The sequence below is a fragment of the Alosa pseudoharengus genome, unplaced genomic scaffold, assembly GCF_046254945.1.
Source record: "Alosa pseudoharengus isolate Yale_2024_CS ecotype anadromous, Long Island Sound unplaced genomic scaffold, YU_APseudo_1.1 YU_APseudo_1.1_scf_21, whole genome shotgun sequence".
Taxonomy (NCBI): Eukaryota; Metazoa; Chordata; class Actinopteri; order Clupeiformes; family Clupeidae; genus Alosa; species Alosa pseudoharengus.
This window is the reverse complement of record NW_027468674.1, coordinates 20,853,624-20,878,666: the sequence shown is the minus strand read 5'-3', so window position 1 is coordinate 20,878,666 and position 25,043 is coordinate 20,853,624. Positions and strand designations below refer to the sequence as shown.

General features: G+C 41.3%; 2 protein-coding genes across 3 annotated transcripts; one reads left to right on the top strand and one right to left on the bottom strand.

Annotated features, from left to right (window-relative positions):
- The first annotated feature begins 33 nt into the window (after positions 1-33).
- ascc1 (activating signal cointegrator 1 complex subunit 1) lies at positions 34-24,908 on the top strand. 2 transcript variants are annotated; one of them, XM_076298126.1, is made up of 11 exons: positions 34-160; positions 465-599; positions 708-810; positions 973-1,070; positions 3,133-3,311; positions 4,071-4,204; positions 4,531-4,650; positions 5,316-5,440; positions 6,960-7,033; positions 7,762-7,910; positions 24,677-24,908. In XM_076298126.1, the coding sequence occupies exons 1-10, from the start codon at positions 97-99 to the stop codon at positions 7,876-7,878; spliced, it is 1,149 nt and encodes a 382-aa protein (XP_076154241.1). In that variant the 5' UTR covers positions 34-96; the 3' UTR covers positions 7,879-7,910; positions 24,677-24,908. The 2 variants fall into 2 exon arrangements, with proteins under 2 accessions (XP_076154241.1, XP_076154242.1); XM_076298127.1 differs by lacking the exon at positions 24,677-24,908 and having other exon boundaries at positions 7,236-7,904.
- LOC143137801 (sulfotransferase 2B1-like) lies at positions 8,943-12,266 on the bottom strand. Its single transcript, XM_076298128.1, has 6 exons — positions 12,128-12,266; positions 11,515-11,726; positions 11,149-11,275; positions 10,896-10,990; positions 10,588-10,768; positions 8,943-9,052 (listed from the first exon to the last, which is right to left on the bottom strand). Exons 1-6 carry the CDS (start codon positions 12,264-12,266, stop codon positions 8,943-8,945), a joined length of 864 nt encoding a protein of 287 aa, XP_076154243.1.
- Positions 24,909-25,043: the final 135 nt, after the last annotated feature.

The window sequence follows — 25,043 nt, the reverse complement described above, 5'->3', positions numbered from 1 at the left end:
AAGACTGCACTAGAATTCAGTGTTAAGCCAGCGAGCTAGGTGCATTAAAGCAGCCTTGGGATCATTTGTAACGTTATAGTTTTCTACAATGAAACAATGTCCATAAGGTCCTACGACATAGCTCTAAGGCCATTTATTCCTTCATGCCAGTGGGTTTACGGTAAGCGGTTTGCCATGCAAGTGCTTTAGTGTCCATAGGCTGACAGGCAGCTAGCTAGCGTGGCAACTTGTTTTCGGAGACGTTGTGACGAGTTATTTTCCCTTTTACTAAAGTTTGGCAACTTATGGCACAGTATGGGCTCTGAGTTAGAATGAAATAAATGATGTTAACCTTACGACTTTTAGACGGCAGTAATTTTAGGAACAGGCAAGCAATATGAACTAGTTAGCAACCAACAAGTTAGCAAATGACAGCACGTTTGACATTTTAGCCAGACTTCAATTAATACCATCTCTCACTCTAGGATTTCATGTAACGTTAAATATGGAGGTTTTACGTCCAGTCCTTGTAAATATTAATGGAAGGATATACAGAAAAAATGCTGTGAAGGAGGAATCCTATGATGACGAAGAGGATGATTATTCATATTATGGAACAGGTAACGTTAAGAGGTGTTCATTGTGAAAAGCGCATATTTCACTGCAGCCTAGACTATTAATTTCATCCCCCCTGTGTATTCAGTGCAGTATCACCTCCTTGTTCACAGCAAGTGATCAATGCGCGGTGGACGAGCCCTGTGACCTCCATGCAATAGAACAAACAGAGAAAGGCTTCCGCTGTGCCATCGACATCCCAAGTGTGCTTCACAAGTTTGTACAGCTCATTTGTCATGAACTCTGTTGGTCTTTCTAATCACAGTAATGACATGGTTACTTTGTTGTGCTCTCTTGTTCATCAGATAGATCTGAATGGCTTTGCATATCAAGGAAATGGGTTGTGGAAAGGTTCCATTTCTTTGTGATGTCTTGCAGATATATCATTGGGAAGAAAGGAGAGACAAGGAAACGATTGGAGTCAGAGACAAAGACATCCATTAACATCCCCAAGCAAGGGGTGGAGGGACCAATAGGTGAGGAGGCTCTTCTGCTTACTCATTCATCAGACTCATAGAGTCAGTGGTCAGACTCCAGTGTCTCCTTTCAAGTACTCAACTACATTAGGCTATACCTAATAAAATACCTATACCTATATATAAAAAAAGGTCAATATGACACAGTATCAGGATTGGCTCCTGCACGCTTCCATACCAATATGGATTCAATTGCATGGTAAAGAATTGGTTTTACAGCTTATTTACAAAAGAAAAAATCTAAGGAACGATAACAGCCCAATCTCACCCCTAAATCCATAGCGTGTATACATTTCTGAGGTAAACCAGGGACAAAAAAGATTAAGACACCTTTTTTGGGGCAGCCGTGGCCTACTGGTTAGAGCTTCGGGCTTGTAACCGAAGGGTTGCCGGTTCGATCCCCGACCAGTTGGGAAAATGTGGGCGGGGCAAGTGGTTGAGCACTGCTCTCCCATGCCCACATCCACGGCTGAAGTGCCCTTGAGCAAGGCACCTAACCCCTCACTGCTCCCCGAGCGCCGCTGTAGCAGGCAGCTCACTGCTCCGGGTTAGTGTGTGCTTCACCTCACTGTGTGTTCACTGTGTGCTGTTTGTGTTTCACTAATTCACAGATTGGGATAAATGCACCAAATTTCCCTCACGGGATCAAAAGAGTAGATATACTTATATTAATTAAATTAATTGTTAGTAAATTGTGAAACTTTGTAATGAACGAATTGAATGATAATGGTGCAAGTGGTGCAGCTTTGACTTGAGGAGTGTTGTTTGTGTTTTTTCCAGAGAACAATTCAGGAACACACTGCCCTTGAGTAAATTCACTCTCTGTCAAGGGCAATTGGAACTAAAAATATCCCATGCTGGGGTGCTAATTTTATTTGTTTTCTTAAGACCCACATTGCGACATCTGCCTGCTGTTTACTCAGTGGGAGCTTAACCAAATACTGAAATATCTTCAGCACTTCAGCTATTTACAGCTGCCAGCTGCACCCCCTGTTTTGAAATTATGAGAAAAAAATTGAGAAAGTTGTTCTCCATTCAGTATGGTCATCCTGTAATGGTACATGGATATCTTCAGTGTTTCGTTTAGCCTTATTTGCAAGTAGAATGGGTTAAGCCAAGGCATTCAGGAAGGAAGGCCTTTGTTTTGAGATGTATTGCACACTTTTTCCTCAGTCACGTGACCTTCCATTTATTTAGATCAGAACCTTAATTAGTCTAGTTCAATAAAGGAATTTTCTTGAGCGGTGCTGACCAGAATAGTAACTGAATCGTAATCGGCACGACATCAGCCAATGAGTTCGGTGCAGAGTCATATTGAAAACAAAGGGATCAAAGTAATCAGACGTCAGAAGTGGTGTGTGCCGTACACATGTTGCCGCCAACTCTAGGCTTTCAGTTTACCATCTCTGCAGTGGCTTTATTGTCAATCACCCTGAGCCCAGTTATTTTACACTGCTGTGACTTAAGTCCACCAAATAGATTTTCATGCACTCCATAGGTATACGTTCTCATGCAGTGTTAATTTGCCAGCACTTGAAAGTAAATGACCAAAATTTGTTTTGGTACCCAGCAATGTTTGCCCAATACTTTACTCAGTGAGTGTGTTTACCTTGTAACCCCTTACTTGCACTGTAATTGCACCTATAATAGCACTTCAGCCTGTATAGAGTGTTGTTTCCACACACATAAGTATTGTGCTCTCATGCATTGGATGTATGCTGTGCAGGCTGCAGGTGATAGCCGACCGGCTGGTGGAGCACTTTGCTTCCTCTGGACTGAGAACCTCAGAACCTTAATTAGTCTAGTTGGCATTGGAATATTTACGGTTTACTCTTTTATAGTCAATACATGGTTTGCCTCTGGCAGAACTAGTACTCAGAGAACACTCTGAGGAAGTGCTGGATATTTGACCTTGGGCCATACGTAGTGCCATACTGTATTATCTGTAGGCTCTCACAGCTTTAGCACACATGGCGAAGTCCCTTGCACTGAGACACGTGTGGTAAAGTTCACGTTTTATGTTGTGTCGCGTCACGTGTCATGTTTGTGTTCTTTCGCACAGTGATCACAGGGGCACAGAAGGCGTCTGTGGCATCGGCGGTCACGCGTCTTGAGCTCCTCATCGAGAGCTTTCGGAGGAAGCAGCCTTTCACCCACTTCCTCTCGTTCGCTTTGAACCACCCGAGCATTCAGGAGGGCTTCCTGAGGTTTAAAGATGAGGTCTTGGAGCAGTGCTCACAGGTATGGGAATGGGGGTTTATTTTTGGGCATTTTCTTCATGAAGTTGGTGGAAGTTATGATTCAATTGTCTACAGTCCACTTTGAAGTACTGGGAGCGGCTTCATTCATACTGCTTTGCTTTGGTTGTGGCCCAGGTTGCCCAGTCCGATTTCTTCAGATCTTAAGATAATCTCGGCTTCAATGAGGACTACCCTCCATGAACTTCTGAGAATAAATAAAGGTTGAATAAATACCCTTTTAATGCTTTAAGCAGCCCTGGTGTAAGTGGACAGTTGAAGCGAGGGACAGGGTGATTAATTCTGCAGGAAGGATCTTTATTGTTGGGAATGGGGACCCCTGGTTTAGTGGCCAATAAATCTAAAACTGAAAGAAAAAAAAACTTAAGAGTTATTAGCCTTGCTCCAGCTTGCTCCAGCTTGTCTACATAATAGACCAGAGATAGAATAAAGATATTATCTTTATTCTATCTCTGGTCTATGCACAATAATGATTTTGGGTTAAAAAATCATGTTTGTTCAGCTAATCTAGAGTTCCATATCAGAGCATTGAAAGCTGGAATTTCAAGCCGAGCTTGGGGGACCAAGAGCAGGATTGAAACCACTGAACCACTAGTCACTTGCACCTCTCCTGTTGGTGAAGGTTACATTTATTTCACATAAAAGATGAAAATTAACGTTGTCCACCCACATTGTATTGTGTGAGTGTATCAATAATTTAGGTTTCATCTTTTGTTGTGTTCTGCTGGCTTGGCCTGACTAGGATCCCGGCGTGGATGCCAGCATCTTTCAGAACCCTGCCAAGCTGCATCTGACCGTGGGCACGTTGGCACTGCTCAGTGAGGCAGAAGTGCAGCAGGCTTCCGAGCTGCTGAACCAGTGTGAGGAGTTCATCAGGTGGGTAGCCTCAGCCTGGCATCACATCACACGCCTCTGGTGGCGAGCGGGCATTGTCACGTTGTCAGGCCATTTGCTCCATCGTCAATTTCATTTTGCACAACATATGCTGTGTTTTACCGTTTTTGCATTCTTGGTTTTATGCCAAACAGGAAGTTTCCAATTGTACCTCATGCTGTTATGTGCCGTAAATGTGCCATAACACAATTATGTCTCACTGAAGGCTAACTAAAGGTTTTACTCAGCAAGCTGTGCATGACTTTAATTTTATTCAATCTGATGGATTTGATCATTATGTCTTAAATCAATTTGTCTCTTAATTACAGGGATTTAACAGAGGGAAAGCCCCTCCCGTTGGTTGTATCTGGTATAGAGTACATGAATGATGACCCCTCTATGGTGGATGTCCTCTACGCCAAAGTTCAAGTCAAGGATGGCTCTGACACGTAAGTGTGGGTAATTTGATTAGTGTAATACACCTTCCAGTACATCTCATTAAGCTTTTGATTGTAGGGCCACTAGTAAAACCCATTGCACACTGGCACAAACACGAACACGGCGACAAGTGAACTGTCACTTGTCTCCGCACCCCAGCACCAAAATCTTCAACTGTCAATCATTCAATAAAGGAATTTTCTTGAGCGGTTCTGACCAGAATAGTAACTGAATCGTAATCGGCACGACATCAGCCAATGAGTTCGGTGCAGAGTCATATTGAAAACAAAGGGATGTGCCGTACACATGTTGCCGCCAACTCTAGGCTTTCAGTTTACCATCTCTGCAGTGGCTTTATTGTCAATCACCCTGAGCCCAGTTATTTTACACTGCTGTGACTTAAGTCCACCAAATAGATTTTCATGCACTCCATAGGTATACGTTCTCATGCAGTGTTAATTTGCCAGCACTTGAAAGTAAATGACCAAAATTTTTGCCAATGACCAAAATTTTCAGCAATGTTTGCCCAATACTTTACTCAGTGAGTGTGTGTTTTTACCTTGTAACCCCTTACTTGCACTGTAATTGCACCTATAATAGCACTTCAGCCTGTATAGAGTGTTGTTTCCACACACATAAGTGTTGTGCTCTCATGCATTGGATCTATGCTGTGCAGGCTGCAGGTGATAGCCGACCGGCTGGTGGAGCACTTTGCTTCCTCTGGACTGATGGTGAAGGAGTGGGACCGCGTGAAGCTCCACGGGACCGTCATGAACACGCTGTTCAGGAAAGACCCATCAGGTGAGCCTCGGACAGCAGAGGCAGGAGAATATTTTACCTGTGCTCTGTCCAGTGCCCAGCTGTTCTTGTTTTGAACATGGGCAGGAAGAAACTGCCGCGTGGTTCTGAAGCAGAATTGCACATTAAGCTTATTATATTTCAACGTAGATGTTGTGTAATTGGGCTGCTTTGAGACGTTTTTGCAGTAGTCAGGAGCATTAGGTGCAGCCATGGCTTTAACAGATTTATTGTTGGGCTGCCCTTGTTGCTTGTCTTTGGCCGTACAGGGTTATCTTGCTTTAACTGCATTGGCTTTTTCACTTTAAAGACCCAACAAAGTTAGTCCCTACAGAGTATGTTTATTAAGCCGCAATTACTGCCCAGATGTCCATTATTAAACACAATGCCCAAAACTTGCAGTAAAACCAGGCATTCAATAGAGCAGATGCCTCCCTGTGGTGTAGTGCCTTGGTTGTCATGCATCAGAGCACTTAAAAAAAACAAAATGGCTGCTCTTCCCCCTCTTCTATGTCATGTTTTTTTTTTTGTCCTGGCCAACACAAGCATCTTGCTCTGAGTTCTGAAGTCACAATCACCCCGTGTTGTCCCCAGTCCCGTCAGTGCTGTCATTCATGGAGCTCATCAAGCAGCAGGAGCAGGCACAGCTCCCAACACTAATGACCACAGAACCCCTCCAAGTGGTTGTGCTACGTGGTGAGCATAACAGTTGGCCGATTCAGATCCAGAGGCCTTGTTGACGACGATTTGGCCCCGGCTAGAGCGCTGACGCAAGAAAGGGGCTTGTGTTCAAGAACACTCTGAACAACAAGTTGACTGGGATTGGGTGGAGGCAAAAAAAGGACGGGGTGGGGGCAGGCGTGTCGGCTCGTGTGTGTGTGTGTGTGTGTGTGTGTGTGAGAGAGGGAGGGGTGTGTGTGTGTGGGCTGAGTGTGCAGGGGTGCCAGGGTTGGACATCAGCAGCAGCGGTTGTAACCTCTCTCCATTGGACTCCCAGCTTTGTTGTTCGCTGCACGAGGCCTGATGATGAGGAGCTTGACTGTGTGTTTTCCAGTCGAGGGGCTCAACAATGGGGTCATTTGAGCTTGAACGTGGAGCCCGTCCAAGTGCCCGTCCAGAACAGAGAGGCGGCTTGGCCGGCCTCCGAGCAACAAAGAGTGGCCACACTCTGCCATCAGATGCTATTGAGTGGTCCAGCATGGCCTCCATGCTGTAATTGTGTTGTTGTTTTTCTCTCTCACACCTGTGTTGACATGAGTGAGGGTTGAACTAAATAGGCAGCAGCCCGGCCTGTTATGCATGTGATGACCCTCCTTACTCACATCCCTGAACCAAATTCCTTTAGATTAGTCCAGGATAGAGTGTAAACATGGCTGGTATTATAATTTGATTCATTTCTTCAGTGGCATTGCAAAATAGTGGAGGTGTCATGTGATTATATGGTGTGTGTGTCTGTGTGTCTGTGTGTCTGTCTGTGTCTGTTTGTAAGTTCTGCTACAGCTGTTTGTTTTGTGTTTTTCAGCTGAAGACAAGGGCAGTCATGGAAAACAAAATACCAAAGACCGCGAGGCATTTGACGCAAGAAACATATTACAGGTTAGAACAAATGAAATTAAGCAAGAGATCAGGGTAGCACAACATTTCTAACTATTCAGAAACTCCAAAAAAATATTTTCAGTTTAAGTCTGAAAAGATGGTTCTTTGTTTAGTGTTGGTCAAGTTTTTCCATTCAGGTCAGAACTGAAGTAGGCAGACATTCTGGAGCTACAACTTTAATCTGAGACAAATGACTTTGCAGGTCATGCAGTATGCTTTCAGTGGAATATGAACTTTGGTGCAGAACCGTCTACTCTGTGAACAGCTGTCTACAACTCTGCTTTTGTGTTGTTAATGCTGGCACCTAGTGGTATTTGTGAGTACTACAAGTTGTTTTTTTAAAGAGTGCTTTATTGTGTAACCACATCAACAGGTTTCTTCTCACCTCAGTATCCTCAAAAGGTGAAAGGTTTTGTCGGCCATCTGTTGTTGACAACCTGAAAATACTTCCTCACTAATTATTCTGACACTCTAAAGGCATCTTAAGAACAGTGTTTTCCAATATTTTCAATTCTGTGAGTTTAACTTAATCATTGTTTTTCCAGGCAAGGTGATTTATTTTAACAGCAAACACATACACAACAACTCAAGTTTTGATGTCGGCATACTGACATATATACCTTTCGTCGCTCAGGAGATCATAAACATTTATCTTGATTGAATTCACAGTCACAGTGATACGCTCTCTCTCTTTCTATCTTACCCTCTGTTAATTCTTGCTATTGCAGACCTTTGGTGCGTACCATTTTGGTGAGTTTGAGCTGAACTGCGTGCAGATATCCCAGAGGTACTCCTCAGACTGCACTGGTTTCTATTCCTCTGCCGGGGAGGTCATGTTCTCCTGATGCAGCCCCACAAAGCCTGGATTCCCCCAATGGTAGGAAACCTCCCCTGATCATTTAGATTTGTGTGACAACAACATTATGGTGCTTGAACTGTTACATGTACTCATTTAGCAGATACCTTCATTTTTGTCAGTAGTCTCATGTTCACAAATCAGTTATTTTTTTCTATTTGATGTGACACAGATTTGTCAGTTTTTTTTTTTTCAGGGCTGTGTGAACATATCAAATCTGGTTCTTGATCGGATATATATCTGATTTGTGGCCATACCACATGGTCAAGAATGGTCAGATTCATGCACCTTTTTTGCTTAGATGCATGCTCCTTTCCCGTAGGCTAATGCTATCTCATGTTGCAACAGCAAACTCTGTCTGGAAATGGCAGTTATGTGCCTTAGACGTGATCATGTAGGCCACAGCTGACACAAGATGTTTCCTTTCCTCCGGAGCAAAATGTGATGCACAGATTATCTATTTTTTGTAGATAATTTCTTGATAGTTTTGATGCTATGTTCCAGACAATTCTGTAATCATTTCCTTGTATCAGACAAACTCAGAAGTCTAAAGATTTTCTAGAAAAGTTACACTGTAGTATCACTCAAAGTGGGAGTTCATTTGTGCACTTGAAGTTTGACCTTGGAAGTTTAGTTTCAAATAATTACCTAGAATGAGGCTTGTAATGTGAATCTAGCCTGTGTGTACTGTACTCCCTGGTACTTGATCCCACTGTCTTGGTGTTGATTCATTGCTCTACCAGTTGGAACATATATAGTTATTTCTTCAGCAGCGTGGTATGTTTTTAGTGCCTGCATGGTATGTTTTTGCTGTTCAGGTACAGACCTGTACCTGGTGGTACTTGTATCAAATATGTTATAGTGTTTCTTCAGTTTTGTTTTACCTTCTAATTCTTCAATCACAGACTTTAAAGCTTATTGTTGCGAAAAAATGGTATTTGCATTTCTGACAATACAACACAAAACACCTCCTCAAAACTCCTATGCCACAAATCATCAAAGTAATGACATCCTCATAGGGATTGTGGGAAGCCTACCATGGGTATGACTAATTCAATCCCAAAAGAATTTGAATTCGACATTTCTCATTTTCTCTTCATAAACAGCATCAAAATAATTTGATTGGGCTTCAGTCAGTGTGTTCTTCCAATCTCCAGAAGTGCCTGAAAAAAACATCACAAAATATTATTTTGAAAAATATTAGTAATCACTCTCACTCAATGTTGCCTTTTGCACCTTGAAGATCTGGGACCTTATTTATAAAGGCTGCTATGCGCAAAAAAGTTGCATGAACCAAGCTGAACTGTGCGTATGCATCTTTCACTGCCAACGTCAGGATTTATAGAAAAATTCTATGCGGTAAAAAATGTGCATTTCTACGCATCCTTTCGACCATCCGTAAAGCTTAAGCCCAGTTTTTCAGGCATGTAAATCAGCAACATCTAATGGTGAAATCACAAAATAAAGCTCAGAGGGCATAAAAAGATCTCAACACTTCAACATTTCATTATGTTACTACAAGCAAGCAATATCTCCTTCCTTACACACCCGTGGGTGTCAATGTCAGCAGAAGTCAACATAAAATGAATTTCGCATTAGGCTACACTGTGAACATGAGCTTTATTTAGGCTAGCAGTCAGCGCAAGTAGCCTAGTAGATCGCATTGTAGGGAGAGGCATGATTTAGGCTATATTAATATCTTATTAAGGAACATCAATATCTTACTAAACGTGATTTACTGAAAACGTTTGCAGTTTAGTGTAAACCTCATAGCCTGCAATATGAATGAATGATCACGAAGGTAGTAACATAATGAAATGTTGAAGTGTAGAGATCTTTTATTATGCTCTCTGAGCTTTATTTTGTGATTTCACCATTAGATGTTGCTGATTTACATGCCTGAAAAACGTATATTTATGAATGGTCGAAAGGATGCGCAGAAATCCGCATCTTTTCCTGCATAGAATCTATCTACAAATTACAGGAAAGCCTGTGTCTGTCTGTCTGTCTGTCTGTCTGTCCGTATTAACAAAGGGTTAGGTAATGACTAGTTTGCTATTTATTATGGCACCTTATTATAAAGTGTTACCCAAATCTCATATGATGTGCATCTTTCTACAAAATGGTTTGTCTTCTATATCATGAAGTTATTCAATAGGCTAAACATATAGCCTTACATCAAAGCTTTAGGCTTATGTCATTTCGATCAGCTACGGATAACGAGTGGAAGACAGAGCATGATGTCACAGGCTAGAGATTGTTGAGTCACATCATTGCAAATTTCATGCAAATGACGATGATGCATCATTCCACAAAATGGTTTGTCTTCTCTATCAGGAAGTTATTCAATACGATTAACAATAAACATATAGCCTTAACTCAAAACAGCTGTTAGGCTTATGTCATTTTGATCTGTAAAAATGTCACATACAGTATTCATTATTGAATGCTAAGCTGGAATGATGTTTTTCCCCCATCATCCTATTTTTAAAGCAGGCCTACCTGTGGGCATGTAATTGGGCTAAGGGTTTTCTACAGGAATGGCATGTTTGAACGGGTACTGCACTAGTTTTTCTAAATGTCGACGTTGGTAGTGAAAAATGCGTAAGCACAGTTCAGGCCCGTTCCTGCAACTTTTTTTGTGTGTAGCAGCCTTTATAAATGAGGCCCCAGATCACTGGCAAATCGCTGTCCTTACCTTTCCTCAGAAATTTTGACTTTTTCTGGTCAAAGATCTTACTTGACACCAAGGAATAGTTTGACATCTTGTTTGTTTTCATGTTTTTGAACACACAGTGATCAGCTATGTTTGCAATGACTTCTTGGCTTAGAGATTTCCCCAGAAAACTGGAGAGTTTACGAACAGACTCCTTAAGATCCTGTTTAAATCAAGATGAAAGTGATTATGCACACTAAAGTAATAATACTTATTTTAGGTAAAACAAAATTCTTCTATTTCATCCAAATTCAAGGTAATGAAATTGCCATAAATATCAACCAACTTACCATTATCATTTCTTCATAAAATACGTATAAAATATGTTCTTGGTCTTTGGCATGTGTCCATCCCTTTACATGGTCAAACCAGGAGCCAAACATTACTGTGCAAGTAGAAATGGTTCAGCATCTTTACTTAAACTGCAGTAACATTTCAGATGAAAAGTGTTTGAAACTTGAAACTACAGGTATTAGCTTAGCTTTGGGTAATAAAAGCATGCCTCGGAATAATAGTGATTTATATAAACATTCCATAGCCTACCTTTTCCCGTAAGGAACTTTTCCATGAACTCATCCACTGTTCCAGGATTCACCAGGAATGAAGCCATTTTATGATAGTGGAAAGATGAAGTGAAGACATCCTTTGGGTGTCGCAGGACATACAAGACCTGAAGGGGTTAAAAAACATACAACTCAGAATTTTCCCATCCACATAATACATGTATCGGACAAATTAATCCTAATGTATAGGATTCTGTACTATTTTGTCTGAATGTGCATTCATGAATGAATCCATAACATATCGGTTTAATTAACCTTAATCTATTCTCAGATATTCTCAATAGCCGCAACTGTCCCTTAAGGTAAATTAATAGCATTAATTCATACTAATATTGATGCACCATACATTTGGCTTGACTTTGAAGAAGGACTCTGGCATCATGTTATAATGGAAGTGAGTTGCAAATATGCGCGGAGAAGGTCTCTCCTCCAGATTAAGGTTTCTCGAACTCTGCGCCTCCAGCCATGGCACTCTCTCCCAGGTTGGAATGGTCTGGACAGGGGTAAGATCCCCCTCGCTCTGGATCAATGGGACAATCTCCTGCATCCAGGTCGTGCCTATTTGAGCATAAACCATTTGAGCATACCAAAAGGTGCACGTTACCAGGCACTTAGTTACAATGGCACAACAGGATCCTAAGGTCTCAGTGGTGGTGTTATGGTGAGCTGGCTGAAATCTCTGTATACTTATAAGTATATTAGTAGGCTAATAATTAGAAAAATGGGACTGAACAGTAGAAATAATTGAAAAGCGCAGTGCCTCCACTGTGAAAATACTACACTTAAACCTCAAAATACTACCTTAAACCTGTATAGGTCGTGCCTATTTGAGCATAAATGAAATATGTTAATTATATAATTTCAAATGCTCATGATAGTGTTTTTTCTATTAACTTACTGCACTTGTAGTAGAGTAAACTGCTATTTAAGATGTCAAGAAAAACTTTGACGCAACCTACCTGATTTTGGATAAGTAACAATTAAAATATCATCCTGCCGAAAGTTGAACTCCTCGTAGTTCCTTAGACACTCAGGTGGGTGAAGATCTTTGGGGATATAAATCCCCTTGTAGACTGAGTACAACTCCGCTTCAGTCATGATGCTGCACAGATACATTTACTTGAGACCTGTTAAAACCTGAGCTATCGACACGCCTTATGATGTACTTTATAGGGAGGGATTATGTGTACGCATGCGTACAGAGAGAAAGATGTTACATTCCTCAAATAATTTACGTGTGAGTAGGCTTTCGAACACTCCTACCTTGCACTGTGTGACGTTTATCACCATACACTTTGAATATAATAGTTCACCCTGTTCCACTCAGAGTGAATTGTTCACTCGCAACGTTTGTCTATTAAATACACTCAATTCACTCAAATTTTGTCGTCCCAGCGGTGCCTCCAAAATGTAACACTCGTTACATTACTTAAACTATAAAACAGTGACTCAACAGGATTCTGAGGTCTCAGCGGTTGAATGGCGAGTTGGCTGACAATTCCTGAATACCAGTAGGCTCTTAAACAATTAAATACAATCAAAGAATTAAATAGCGCGGTGCCTCCACTGTAAAAATACTACACTTACCTTAAAGCTTGTGTATGATGTAGTCTTACAGAATTTAAAATATATAATGTATGTGTAAGTAATTACACTAGTGGTGAATGCATAAAAATGAATTGCCAATACACCCAGAAGTATAATGAAATATAACAATACAACATTTATTCACTAATAATAATAAAAGGAATGACCTTTATAAGAAACGTCAATGAGAAGCAACAAGGAATCAACACCCTGACAAATAGACAAACGTTAGCGAGTGAACAATTCACTCTGAGTGGAACAGGGTGAACCCGAACGTTAATGTTCAGACAGTAAGGTTGAATACACTGTAGCTTAAGCTAAACAGTTCCCGGTGTGAAAGACAGACAACAATACAATACACCTATCATTCAATCACAACAATATACAAATAATATATATTAAAATAACCCAAACCCCCCAAGCAAGTAAATTACAAAGCATTCTGGTACATGGAGTAAATACAGTAAAGGTTATTACATCGTCAGCTTTTACAGGGGCCTACACAAATAACAGTTTTTGATCATCTCTTGGTTACTTTGCCATTAACAGACACTTCTCCAGAGAGACTTACAGTATATAAACACATTACCTTAGTAAAAGAAGAATAGTTTAAAATAAAGTTGAAAAGCCTACATTAAGCAAAATAATAAAAGTAATAATGACAATATCAAATATCAACAATGAAAATAATGAGTTCACAAAAACCTAAATCTACAAACCATAACTCTGTCAACATACAAGTCATTAATTCTGTGAGATAATGAATTAATTAAGTGCAACATTTATATCTTTTCTATCATATTTGTATTTATTCCAAATTAACTATCCAAAGCACCCAGGCATCATAACATTATTCCAGATCACAATGCATCTCCCTTTTCTGAAAAGCAATATACTGTGACCAACATAATTTCTCACAAGGTTGCATCAAACTCTTAATCTTACTTTAGCATCACTGTGAAAAAAAAAATGTACACCTTTATTTACAGTGCTAAACACTCTTATGAACTCATGTTGAGGCCGGATTACAGTAAATAAGTACTGATTGAATCATTGAGGCCTGTTTAAACTACAAATGAACCGCACTGTATAGTCAACAGTTAACACACAAGATTCAACTTTTGTTGGGTTTATACATGGGACAACTATTTCAGCAATGTTACTGGGCAAACACATAACCAGTTCCATTTATTCTGATTATGATTTGCCTACTGAGGGTTAAAATTTTCCACAAAATAAATTGTTGCCCAATATCAATGGGGACATGCCAGAATGACAATAATGAGGCACATTGCCAGAAGCATTACTCAAAAAGTTGCCCCATGTATCATCAGTACTGAATCACCTGTACTCGTCTCTATTAGTCATGTTTGTATCAAATATCTAAGTATCTTAGTCATGTTTGATTTTGACTTGGCCAGAAATAGAGAAAAGTCCGGTTTTTATAAAGATTGTGTGTGCAACCTCAGTAGCTTTGGGTAGTTCATTTGGAATATATGTATTTTAGGTTTAACACCACACACAAAGGGCCCTATTCGCATTATTCACCCGGCGGCCAGAGCGAGGCTACATGGTGCACTTGCCATTACACCAGAGACTTTCTAATGAGGAGGCACAGCACTCAAAAAATCCTCTATAGAAATGCATGGGGCTAGTTTGTAACGGCAATATGGCAGTTGTCTACACATATTACACCCCTACCGCGGCAAAACGTCGACATGATTGTGCTGTGTTGTGAATACATTGAGCCTATCATGTGGTGTGTTGTGAAGACATTGTGCCAATCATATGTTGTGACCTCGCCGCTGGAGCAAGATTGGTATCGTGAAGCCTTGCGCACGTGCATTTCTGCCGGTCCAGCAGATGGTGGTAATGCACTCTGTTTGCAAACTGCCAAAAAACCTCACTGAAGAAGAACAGGCCAGCGAACCCTTCTTTTTCGGTGAGCTTTTTTTGACAGTGAACTCAAATATAATGAATATAGTATTTTATGTTTGTTATGCCCTTTATTAGCTATATTTCTGAAGAATAAAAATGTTAATCGTTTGACAGCACTAATTTGAACTCATTGGCAACGACAAAACAAAGTCTTACACTTAGTTATTTACTTTCACTATTGATTGACAAGAGGATACAATCAAAAACATAGCCTGAAAAAAGCAACCCTTGCCCCAATAATATTTGAATGACCGATGATAAAAATCCTAAGGACATTCATCCAAGCAGACCAGTCATTGCCTTGGACGCGTTGCTTAGGGCCCACTTATATTTTGTGCCCGGGCACCTTAGCTGTGTTTTACATTCGCCTTTCACTGTAGACCAGGTATTTCTTGGTCAGTGGCGTCATCATTCTTAACAATTTTTTTGTTGACCATGTGCCTGACCACACCTATTTTTCTCATTGGCATGCCTCTGGGTGCGCAATGCTCATTTGACAACTTGTGTACTCAAGCGCTTGGCGAAAAAAACATCACTGCGTTGGGTGTAAGATAGGAATAAGACTTGCGTCGCTTTTGTCACCACGATGCACGTGTAAGACAGGGCCCGAAGACTGGAAAGGCGAATCCTCTCAAACAAATCCCATTTGATTAACATATTCATGTTTGCATCAAGACACCTTTAGGCCACCTTTTCAGTTTACATTTTCTTAATTTGTTGATGTTTCCATTTCAAAGTGAATTCTAGTCATATGTGAGTCAAAACTACGAGGAGGGAACTTAAACTTTTGTGTCAATGCTTCTGTTTCTGAAAGAAATTAACATTTTGATTTGATACTTGTGTTACTGTAACTTGTGTGCAAATGACAAAGTGTGTGCTGTGTGACGATAGAAGTGTCCTCAGTTCCTAACCTAATGTTCTAGAATCCTCAGATAACTCATTGTGCTGATGAAACTGCTTGTGCAGGGAGGTCTGATGATACAATGCAAAGATATAAATGTGCGTGAGAAGTTGTCTCCCTCGCTGCATCGGTCTCTCTGCAGAGATGAATAAACAACTAACAAGAAAAACAAACCTTATCTCAGACTCTCAGTATTTATAGATACTGAGATAAAAATTTGGTGCGAGACACTCACTGCAGACTGAGTTTCAGTTTAGCTTTTATATCTCCCTCTGTATGTGCCAGCAAAGTGTTTTATTTCATTGCTTACATGGCATTGTTACCATTAAAATTATTAGAGGTGGAGACATTGGTCGTGTAATTTGTTTTCTTGTAGTAAAACATGCATGTTGTACCGAAGGCATTACATTATATAGCCTGACGAGTGGAAGACACCACTCATTATCAATGTCAGTATTCCGCTGTTAGTGTATGGTCTCAGCCAGGTAGGATAAAGCCTCACTTAAATTATCATATTTGCTGTTGTTATAAAAAAGCTTCTGAAGTTCAAGGAGTCTGTTGACCATGAAAACTTTGTTCATAAACTATTCTTTGTAAAAATGAAATGTTCATGCTCACCAGGCTCCTTGAACATCTTTTCTCTGCAGGCCACACACAACACAACACAACACAAAAATATAGACTCGCATACTCACCCCCAACTATTTAAATTTTGCTTTATTATTTATGTTTTTTTTGAGTGCAACACTGTAATAATATGTTTGCGTCTGGGGTCTGTGTGGCTTCAGTGTTGTGTTGCTTCAGTGCTGGTATGCTGTTTGAATTGGTGAAGTTGTCCAGAGAGCACAGAGAATGATAGTCTAACGAGTGTTCCATAAAGACTTACAAGACTGAGTCAAAGGCAGTTTAAAGATTAAAGTTATCAATCTACCATGAGTGTTTTCACCGCTGTAGAGCAACAGAGGGACTATTCCTTGTTACCACTATGTTTGAGGTTTTGCTGCCTATGTTGTTATGCTAGCTAACTAGGATTATATAGACAAACTATAGAAAATAGTAAGGGAAGCTGTAAGGAGTTTTGGTCTAAAAAAGAAATCTTTGCATTCCTCAGAAGCCACACTAGTATTTGACCAGCAGGGGTCATCATATTACAGGCATTGAGTAGTCCAATATACTGTGGAGGAGTGTGACAGCCAACTGTGATGGAAAATTCATTCATTCTTTTGCGGAACATAAATGAACATAGAATCATAAATTATGAATCCGTGGAGATGGATACACATGCAGCATGTGCTACTGCATATGTGCATACGTATGAATGCGTTCATATGCCATATTGTAAGGAAAAAAATGGGACATAGTGTACGTGTATAGTGTTTTTTTAGGACTTAGAAAATAAATTAGATTCTGTTTGTGCAGAATAGTCATAGGTGTCATATAACGTGTGTGTGTGTGTGTGTGTGTATGTGTGTGAGAGAGAGAGTGTGAGAGAGAGAGGGAGCGAGAGAGAGGGAGTAAGTCAGGAGTCCAAAGCTGCTTAGTATGCACAGAGGGCAACAGCATGTGGGCACAAGTCACACTGAGCTCAGTGCCGCGCCTTTATGCACATTCACACACACACACACACACAATGCAAGAGGTCCATTCTGCTGATACACATGCATACATAGTCACACAGCACTCACTTCAGTGGACAAGTGTGTGTAGACACACACACACACACACACACACACACACACACACACACACACAAAGCGTGCGCACACACACACAGCACACAAACAGCACCCATCACTCAGCATTTCATGGCGTATTTTCCTGGGCACTTGTGCACCATAGGCACTGGCACTATGCAAATGTTGCAGTCAGTCAGTCAGTGAACCATTGATTCTTCTCCTCCTCTTCCTCCTCCTCTTTCTCCTCCTCCTCTCTCTCCTTTTTTGGTAGAGACTCCCTCACTCAGACCATATCTCACCCATATACTCTGTCTCTAGGGGGAAATGCCCTCATTAGTGCCAAAGCAACAAAACAAAATGTGCGCACACACACACACACACACACACACACACACACATACACACACACACACACACGGAGGGGGTGAGGTGTAGTAGGCATATCTGTCAGGACCCAGAAACGTCGATTTGTCCACGAGTGAGCTTTGAGGAGACAGGGGCTCATTTGCAAGTTGATTACATCCAGTTAGGTCACGGTGGTGTTTTCCCCGCTGTCGTCGAGCAGTGGGGGCGGAAATATTGAAACTACACATTCAAATGAAAAAGAACATTCTGTATATGGAAACATCTAGGGCTGTTTATTCTTGCTCATAAAGATTGCACCCAGCAGGGTCTCGAGTTAATTTGTGGCTTCATAGCTGTGTGGCTTTCCAACTACTACAACAACTCTGAAGCTGTGGTGTTTATGCTCTGCCTCTTTTTCATAATAGATTGTGCAGCACCAGGTCAATTTTTTAAAGTTTTATTTTGGGCTTTTAGCCTTTTATTTAGAAAGGACCGTGAAGATCGATGGGAAGAAAATGACAGATAGGGATGGGGTGGGACTAAAAAATGACCGCAGGTCGGATTCAAACCTGTATCCCCGTGGGCACTGGAACATGATATGGTGGCTTTAGCCACTTGCGTCACTGTGCCCCCACACCAGGTCGATTTTGAGGTAATTTATTGGTGTACTCTTGGAATTAATATATCTCTCATTCTTGGGATTTACAGAATATCAATATGTTGGTATTGGCACTAAATGACGTGTTTGTTTTTTTCATTATCTGTTGAAAAGGTTGGGCGGATGGGTGCAGCTCTGTGATTTCCAACCCTTTTTTAAAGTCAGTGTGGTTTTGAAAGCAATCAAAGCCTGATTACTTTCAGAGGTTGGCCTATCATCTCTACTACAAATGATGGAACCTCACAGGGAACTTTAAAAACCTGCCATTAGCACTCACTCTCTACCTTCTACTGTGAAGCCCTGCAAACTTCTGTTCTATTCTCAGAACACGTTGTCGTTTTATATTTATCCCGTCTATGCTCCGTGTAGGTGTGATGTTCTGCCGTCTCAGTGTGGACAAGCTGAGGTGACATTTCCTGCTTGTTAAGAGCTTTTCATTCTCCCCCCTCCACCCCAACACCACCCACCCACCCCCACCCCTTATTTTTCCCCCCTCTGTGCTTGCTGCTCACCCAGCATCTTTGGAAGGGAGGAGGTGAAATAAGCAAGCCTGCCATCCACCTTAATTAGTCAGCTCTTGGCTCCCCGCAGTGAATCGCACCACCAGTAACCCCCAGCGGACTGTGGCCTTGCTCCGAGGACTCTCTCAACAGGGCGTGATAAATGAGTTTCCAGGGGGCAGGGGCTGAGTCGGGTGGTGTCATTAGACACATGGAGTGGGCTTCGCTTGACATCTGTGTCATCATCGCACTCCTCCTCGTGTGATCATTGGACTGTACCACCACGGGGCGGGGACTGCCCATTGGCTAGTGTTTGTTCGCACACCACTCACTTCCACTCTGGATGTGTCAGATATGTCAGTCCATGGCCAGAATGGCAAAAATATTCTAATCAATGGAAATGCACATTGCTGCTACATTCTATAAGCATTTGCTAACAGAGTGCCCGCTATGGCTGCTAGCTGCATTCATTATTAGCACATTAATATAGCGTGCAAAGATAGCCCTCAAAAGCCCACACAAGGCTTTAAATTGGCAATTATGAACCACAACTTATATGAAGATTTCTTTAAAATGAACAAGGATGCAGGGGAGTATTGTTGCGCTCAGATGATCTAGAGTTTTAGCCAGGTGCGTTTAAACCAAGAGTTGAAGAGAGAGAGAGGAGTAGTTCGCACACTGAAAGAATTGACTTAAACAAAGTCTACAGCAAGAGTTTGTCCATTTAATTTTGGGAGCACGAGCAGACGTTTCAGCCGTCCGGCTATTCTCAATGCTCCACTTAACATGTGAAAATATGTAATTGAGGCAGATTACAGCAGTTTGAGGAAAACGGATATTCACACCAGCACTTTCTCAGACTCACTCATAACAAAAGGAGAGCTGCCAAGCTAAACAACTCTCGTTCCGTGTTCGAGACGGCGGGAGCGTGTGCACGCGGACCTGACCAGAGCTCCTTCCGCTCAGGGTGAATCGGCCATCAGTGGCCCCCGTGTAGAAAGAAGGGAGGAGGAGGAGAGAGAAAAAAGTGAGCATTGAGAATAGCCGGACGGCTGAAACGTCTGCTCGTGCTCCCAAAATTAAATGGACAAACTCTTGCTGTAGACTTTGTTTAAGTCAATTCTTTCAGTGTGCGAACTACTCCTCTCTCTCTTTAAAATGAACAAGTCACAATTTTACAAGTAGTAAGGGTAAGAGTGGAGTGATGTATCCTGCACAGTGCTTTTCAACCCATTTTTGGCAGCCTTCATAGAGTGCTGCCTATTGAGACCCACAAAGCCATTTCCAAACTGTACTGGTGGTTGATGGTGAGCTGTCAAGGTGCTCTTTAGTGTCACCAGGGTCATGAAAAGCGGTGTGTTTGAAAAGCTTCGCTCATACATTTTCATGGAGTGCTCTCATGAGCATTCTCCACTCCACCCCTGGGTGAAAAGTACATTATTCCACCAGGACTAGCAGCGGATCTGCTGAGACCAAGACTGACTCTCTGTGTGTGTGTGTGTGTGTGTGTGTGTGTGTGTGTGTGTGTGTGTGAGAGAGAGAGATTTGTAGACAGGCAGAGTGTATAGGAGAGCTGAATACTGGAGGAGAGAGCCTGTATTGCTGCTTGGGTCTCCCTGAGGACCTAGAAAATGTCTTCAAAACATCAATGTCCTCCCTCCCCCCATCCCCTTCTCTGCTGAGAGGGTCCAAAAGAGGCCTCTGGCTTGTAATTGTTCCTATTTCAAAAGTCAGTGCAACTCACTTTCCCGCAGTGAAGATGCAGTATCCTCTCCTCGTACTGTAAAAAGCAGATAACATTGATTTTGATATCAAATATATGTGGCCAGCAGATCCAAACATTCAGTCAATAAAAGGAATGTGTAGCATGCATACTGTAAATGTGCGAGTCTGGGAAAGCTTGCTACATTTTTGAGCTACAGTATGCAGGGGCATGGTGATGCTGAGGTTATTTATTGGTAGTACTGTATGTGTGAAAGTGAGAGCTCTCCTGTGGTTGTGTGCTTACCTTTTCCAGCCTGCGGTCATTGAGGCATATACATTTAGACCACACAGAGGCAAGCAACCAGCGACTAAAAAAAAAAACTGAAGTAATTATATTTAGTAAGAAGGGAGAAAGACTTAGGGTTGCCACTCTCCCTGACACAAAAGGGTTGAAGTCAAAGGATACAGTTAAAAATCTTGGTGTATTAATTGACAGTGATCTAAATTTCAACAGCCACATGAAAGCGATAAATAAATCAGCTTTTTACCACCTCAAAAATATTGCCAAACTCAGAGGGCTGATGTCAAAATATGACTTAGAAAAACTCATTCATGCATTTATCTCCAGCAGGGTTGATTACTGCAATGGACTGTTCACAGGCCTTCCTAAAAAGACTATTAAACAGCTTCAGGTGATACAAAATGCAGCAGCTAGGATTTTAACAAAAACTAAAAGAACTGACCACATTACTCCAATTCTTAAGTCCTTGCACTGGCTTCCAGTAAGTCACAGAATTTACTTTAAAGCACTATTGCTTGTTTTATAAATCAGTAAATGGAGCAGGACCTAAATACCTATCAGACATGCTTCAGCAGTACACACCTTCTCGTCCTCTCAGGTCCCAGGTGAAAAACCTGCTAGTAAAACCTACTGTTAGAACTAAACATGGTGAAGCAGCTTTTAGCTGCTATGCGGCTCAGCTGTGGAACCAACTTTCGGATGACATCAAAAAGGCCCCAACTGTAGCCAGTTTTAAATCTAGACTTAAGACCAAACTCAGATGCTTTCTGCTAACTGTGCCGAGTTACAAATTCTGAATCTGCCTTGATAATTATTCTACCTTGTCTTTTATTACTTTTTTTACTACTTTTGCCTTTGTTTTTGCTTACTAATTATTCTTTATTTTTTAATTATTTTACCTTGTGTTTTATGTTTTCTTTTTATTATGATCTTTACCTTTTAACTATTCTTTGACTATATTGCCTTTCTATGCTTTTATTTGTTATTATTGTTTGGTTTTGTTTATGTAAAGCACATTGAATGACCTCTGTGTATGAAATGCGCTATATAAATAAACTTGACTTGACTTGACTTGACTTGACTACAGCAGAGAGGGTTAAAGCAAGGATCTTTGACTACAGCGTGCGTCATACAAAAGGCTTGTGATCCAAATAACATGCTCCTGCCTTATTTAATATGGCTCATGTCCTTCCATTCTTCTGAGAAACACCCTGTAGTATGTTTTAGTCTGTTTTGGAATGCATTACAGCACATTTACATTTACATTACATTTACATTACATGAGTTGCACATGTAACATGAAGACCGCACACGTTTTTTAGCGTTTTGTGTTTGTCTGTAGGACTCTAAAGCCTAATTCTCATATGATTCTAACACTAAAAAAACACCTGGCCTGCACCTCCTAAGATGTCACCTCACTGCATGCTTTCTTTTTGAGTGATGTCATGTTTGTAGAGTTTGTAGGGTTACTAAATCAATCTAAGTCAGAATGCTGTAATGGTTTGGAAGTTGTTCATTTTAATTAATCTTTTTATTAATCAAATTTAAAAAAAACATGATGAATTGGAGGCTTTGAGAATTGGAGTCATGTCTAGACATTTTTTCTTATGGATTTATTAAGCAGAAATGGGTTGTATGAGCTAAATAATTACAGGGTCTAGCTATCTTAATTTATTATTGATCACTTTGAATTATATTGCAATTACAGAATACACACTCACTGATTTAGTACCTCTGCCAAGGAGGTTATGTTTTCTGTGTGCAAGATTACGCATTGATTCAACTTACTGGGTGATTCCACAAATTAAGTTTTCCTTTCACTAACATTGCACAATACGGCATCTGGCCGTGGTTGACATCTTTGTTCTCCAAGCGTTCTTCTATTAGTTAAAAAGATGAAACAAGTTGTTCAATTTGGCAGACACTTCTTTAGAGGAAGTAAATAGAAATATAGACAAATGTTTAAGTAGCTAAGTCCAGCAGGACTAAGGCTTTACGCAGGAAATGTCCCATCTCCTTACAATAATAATCTCCAGTTCATTTAAAACATGTAGCTTATAGCGGTTAAACAGGAGCATAGGTATTAGCAAACATCTCAGTGGTTTGGAACATACATGTGAGCTTCTTGTTGATTAAAGGTCGGCGAGAGCTCTTAACGCCACTAGTGATGACCTTGATGCCATAATGGTGTGCATTGCCCAGCATGTGGAAAGATTAAGGATGTAATCGCCACTACAGCAGCTGAACAGCATGTCCCTCTACTTACTGGTATATGATCTGATACTTCCTGAAAGCATGGCATCCAGGACTCAATTAGTTTGTACTGGCTAGCATGCAGCATTTAAGTCCTCTGTGCCAAGCCGAAATCTTGAATTGTGAAGTTCTAACGGAACCATCTTGCTAAACCACTAAATTGTACATTTCCAGCGAAGACCACCAAGAAATTGGCAGTACATAGAAGTCATCATTGAGGACATAATGGAATGAATAAGTTGGGTTTTGATGGGAGGTGTGTGTGTGTGGGGGGGGTTGCTTAGGCCTTCGGTCGGGGTCACAGTAAGTTTGAAATTAATGTCTGACAAAGTCTCTTGACTAGAACAGTGAGTGACTGATCTCAGCCATGCACAAAGAGCATTGTGATTGTGGCAGCCTGTCACATTTCATCACAGTGACCTTTGAAACAAGGACAGGAAAGTCAAGAGTACTCTGGGTGAAGATGAGCCATTGGAGGGAATTTATGCTGTCTCGTTCCAAATGACCAGACAGTACAGGACCCCCCCCCCCCCCCCATATCTTCACACAAGAAAAAGCTAGCAAAACCCACACATCCCTACCTGGGACACAAGGGAGCAAGCATGAAAGTTTGAAAGCATCACTGGAGTTGAGAGCAGCAGAAGAAAAAAAAAAAAAAGAAAACATTCCCATTCTGCTCAGGGATGGTAGCCGCATCCTGTGCTAGCACGTGGCTAACGAAGCTAATGCTGACAGATAAGAAGAGAGAGAGAGAGAGAGGGAGAGAGAGAGAGAGAGAGAGAGAGCCGAGGGGGGGAGCTTACAGACAGACAAGACAGGCAGCTGTTTAGCATTCCGTTCAGCAGAGTGCTGTGAGACTGTCAAAGCCTGTTTACTGTGGCATCCATCCGGAGAGGGCTAAAGCACAAAACCGTGTGACTCCTGTCAGTGTGGAGGATGCTGCAGGCCCGGGATGCGCCGGCAGCCAGGGGAAGTGCAGGAAATGTTCCATTTCCAGCAGTTTATTCTTTGGTCAGTCTAAATATTGATTGCCAAGAAAAGCCGCTTGGTAATCTCGCGCCCAGACGACAGAGGGTATAAATTGTCTGTTGCAGTTGTGGACCTTGGCGGTTGTAAAAACAAGTGATGTATGTACGTGATGTATGAATGTGATCATTAATTTTTAAGGCAGGGATTTGTAAGGTCGTCAGAACAGGACACCTTGGTGATCTGTTATAACGTGTCCATTACAGTAAAAAAAGTTATTTACTTCAACTGTTTTTTTTTTCTTTCTCCTTTCTGACTTCATTTTATTTATGTGAATAACCAAGATGCATTGGGAATAAATCAGCCTGGATATTAAGGATGGGAGGCCTCGATTCCATGCAGATGATTGCTTTTGTATGATGAAGCTCTCTGAGAAGAGCCAGTGCCATACGCGGTAGAGATAACACACCACCAGGGCTTAGAGCACTGCATCACCTCCGCTGAAAGTGCACTGCAAATTAAGCGGCTCGTGTTTGCCGAGCCAGAGCAAACTCTACACATGCCCCAAGGCCCCCTCAATAAGGTTTATCGATGGTATGGAATGAATATGAATCATGGAAGGCGTGTTGACTCTTGGTATGAGCTTTAATGCAACCTTCTGTGTGAACTTGTGTTTCAGGTAGAAGAGGATCAAGCTGTATCACTCCAAGGCCCAGCAGACAGGGTGGGGATCAAGAAAGACCAAGCTGAAATCCATGTTAAAGCGAGATACAATTCAGACTGCCTGCTGGGCTACCTGTCACTGACTGTAAGGGCATTACTCGGAGACTCTCAAACAGCCACAGCTTTCAAGCTTTAAGGTGATGACCCAATTTCCCATCCACAAGTTCAACAATAAATAAGTGCTGAAAGCTGATGTTTACTGTCTGTTTATTACCTCAATAATACACCTTAATTAACCTAAAAAAACACCTTTAATTACCACCTTTACCCACCTTTGACTTTAGGTTACACAGTAAAATGTGATTACAGTGGATTTTTATAAC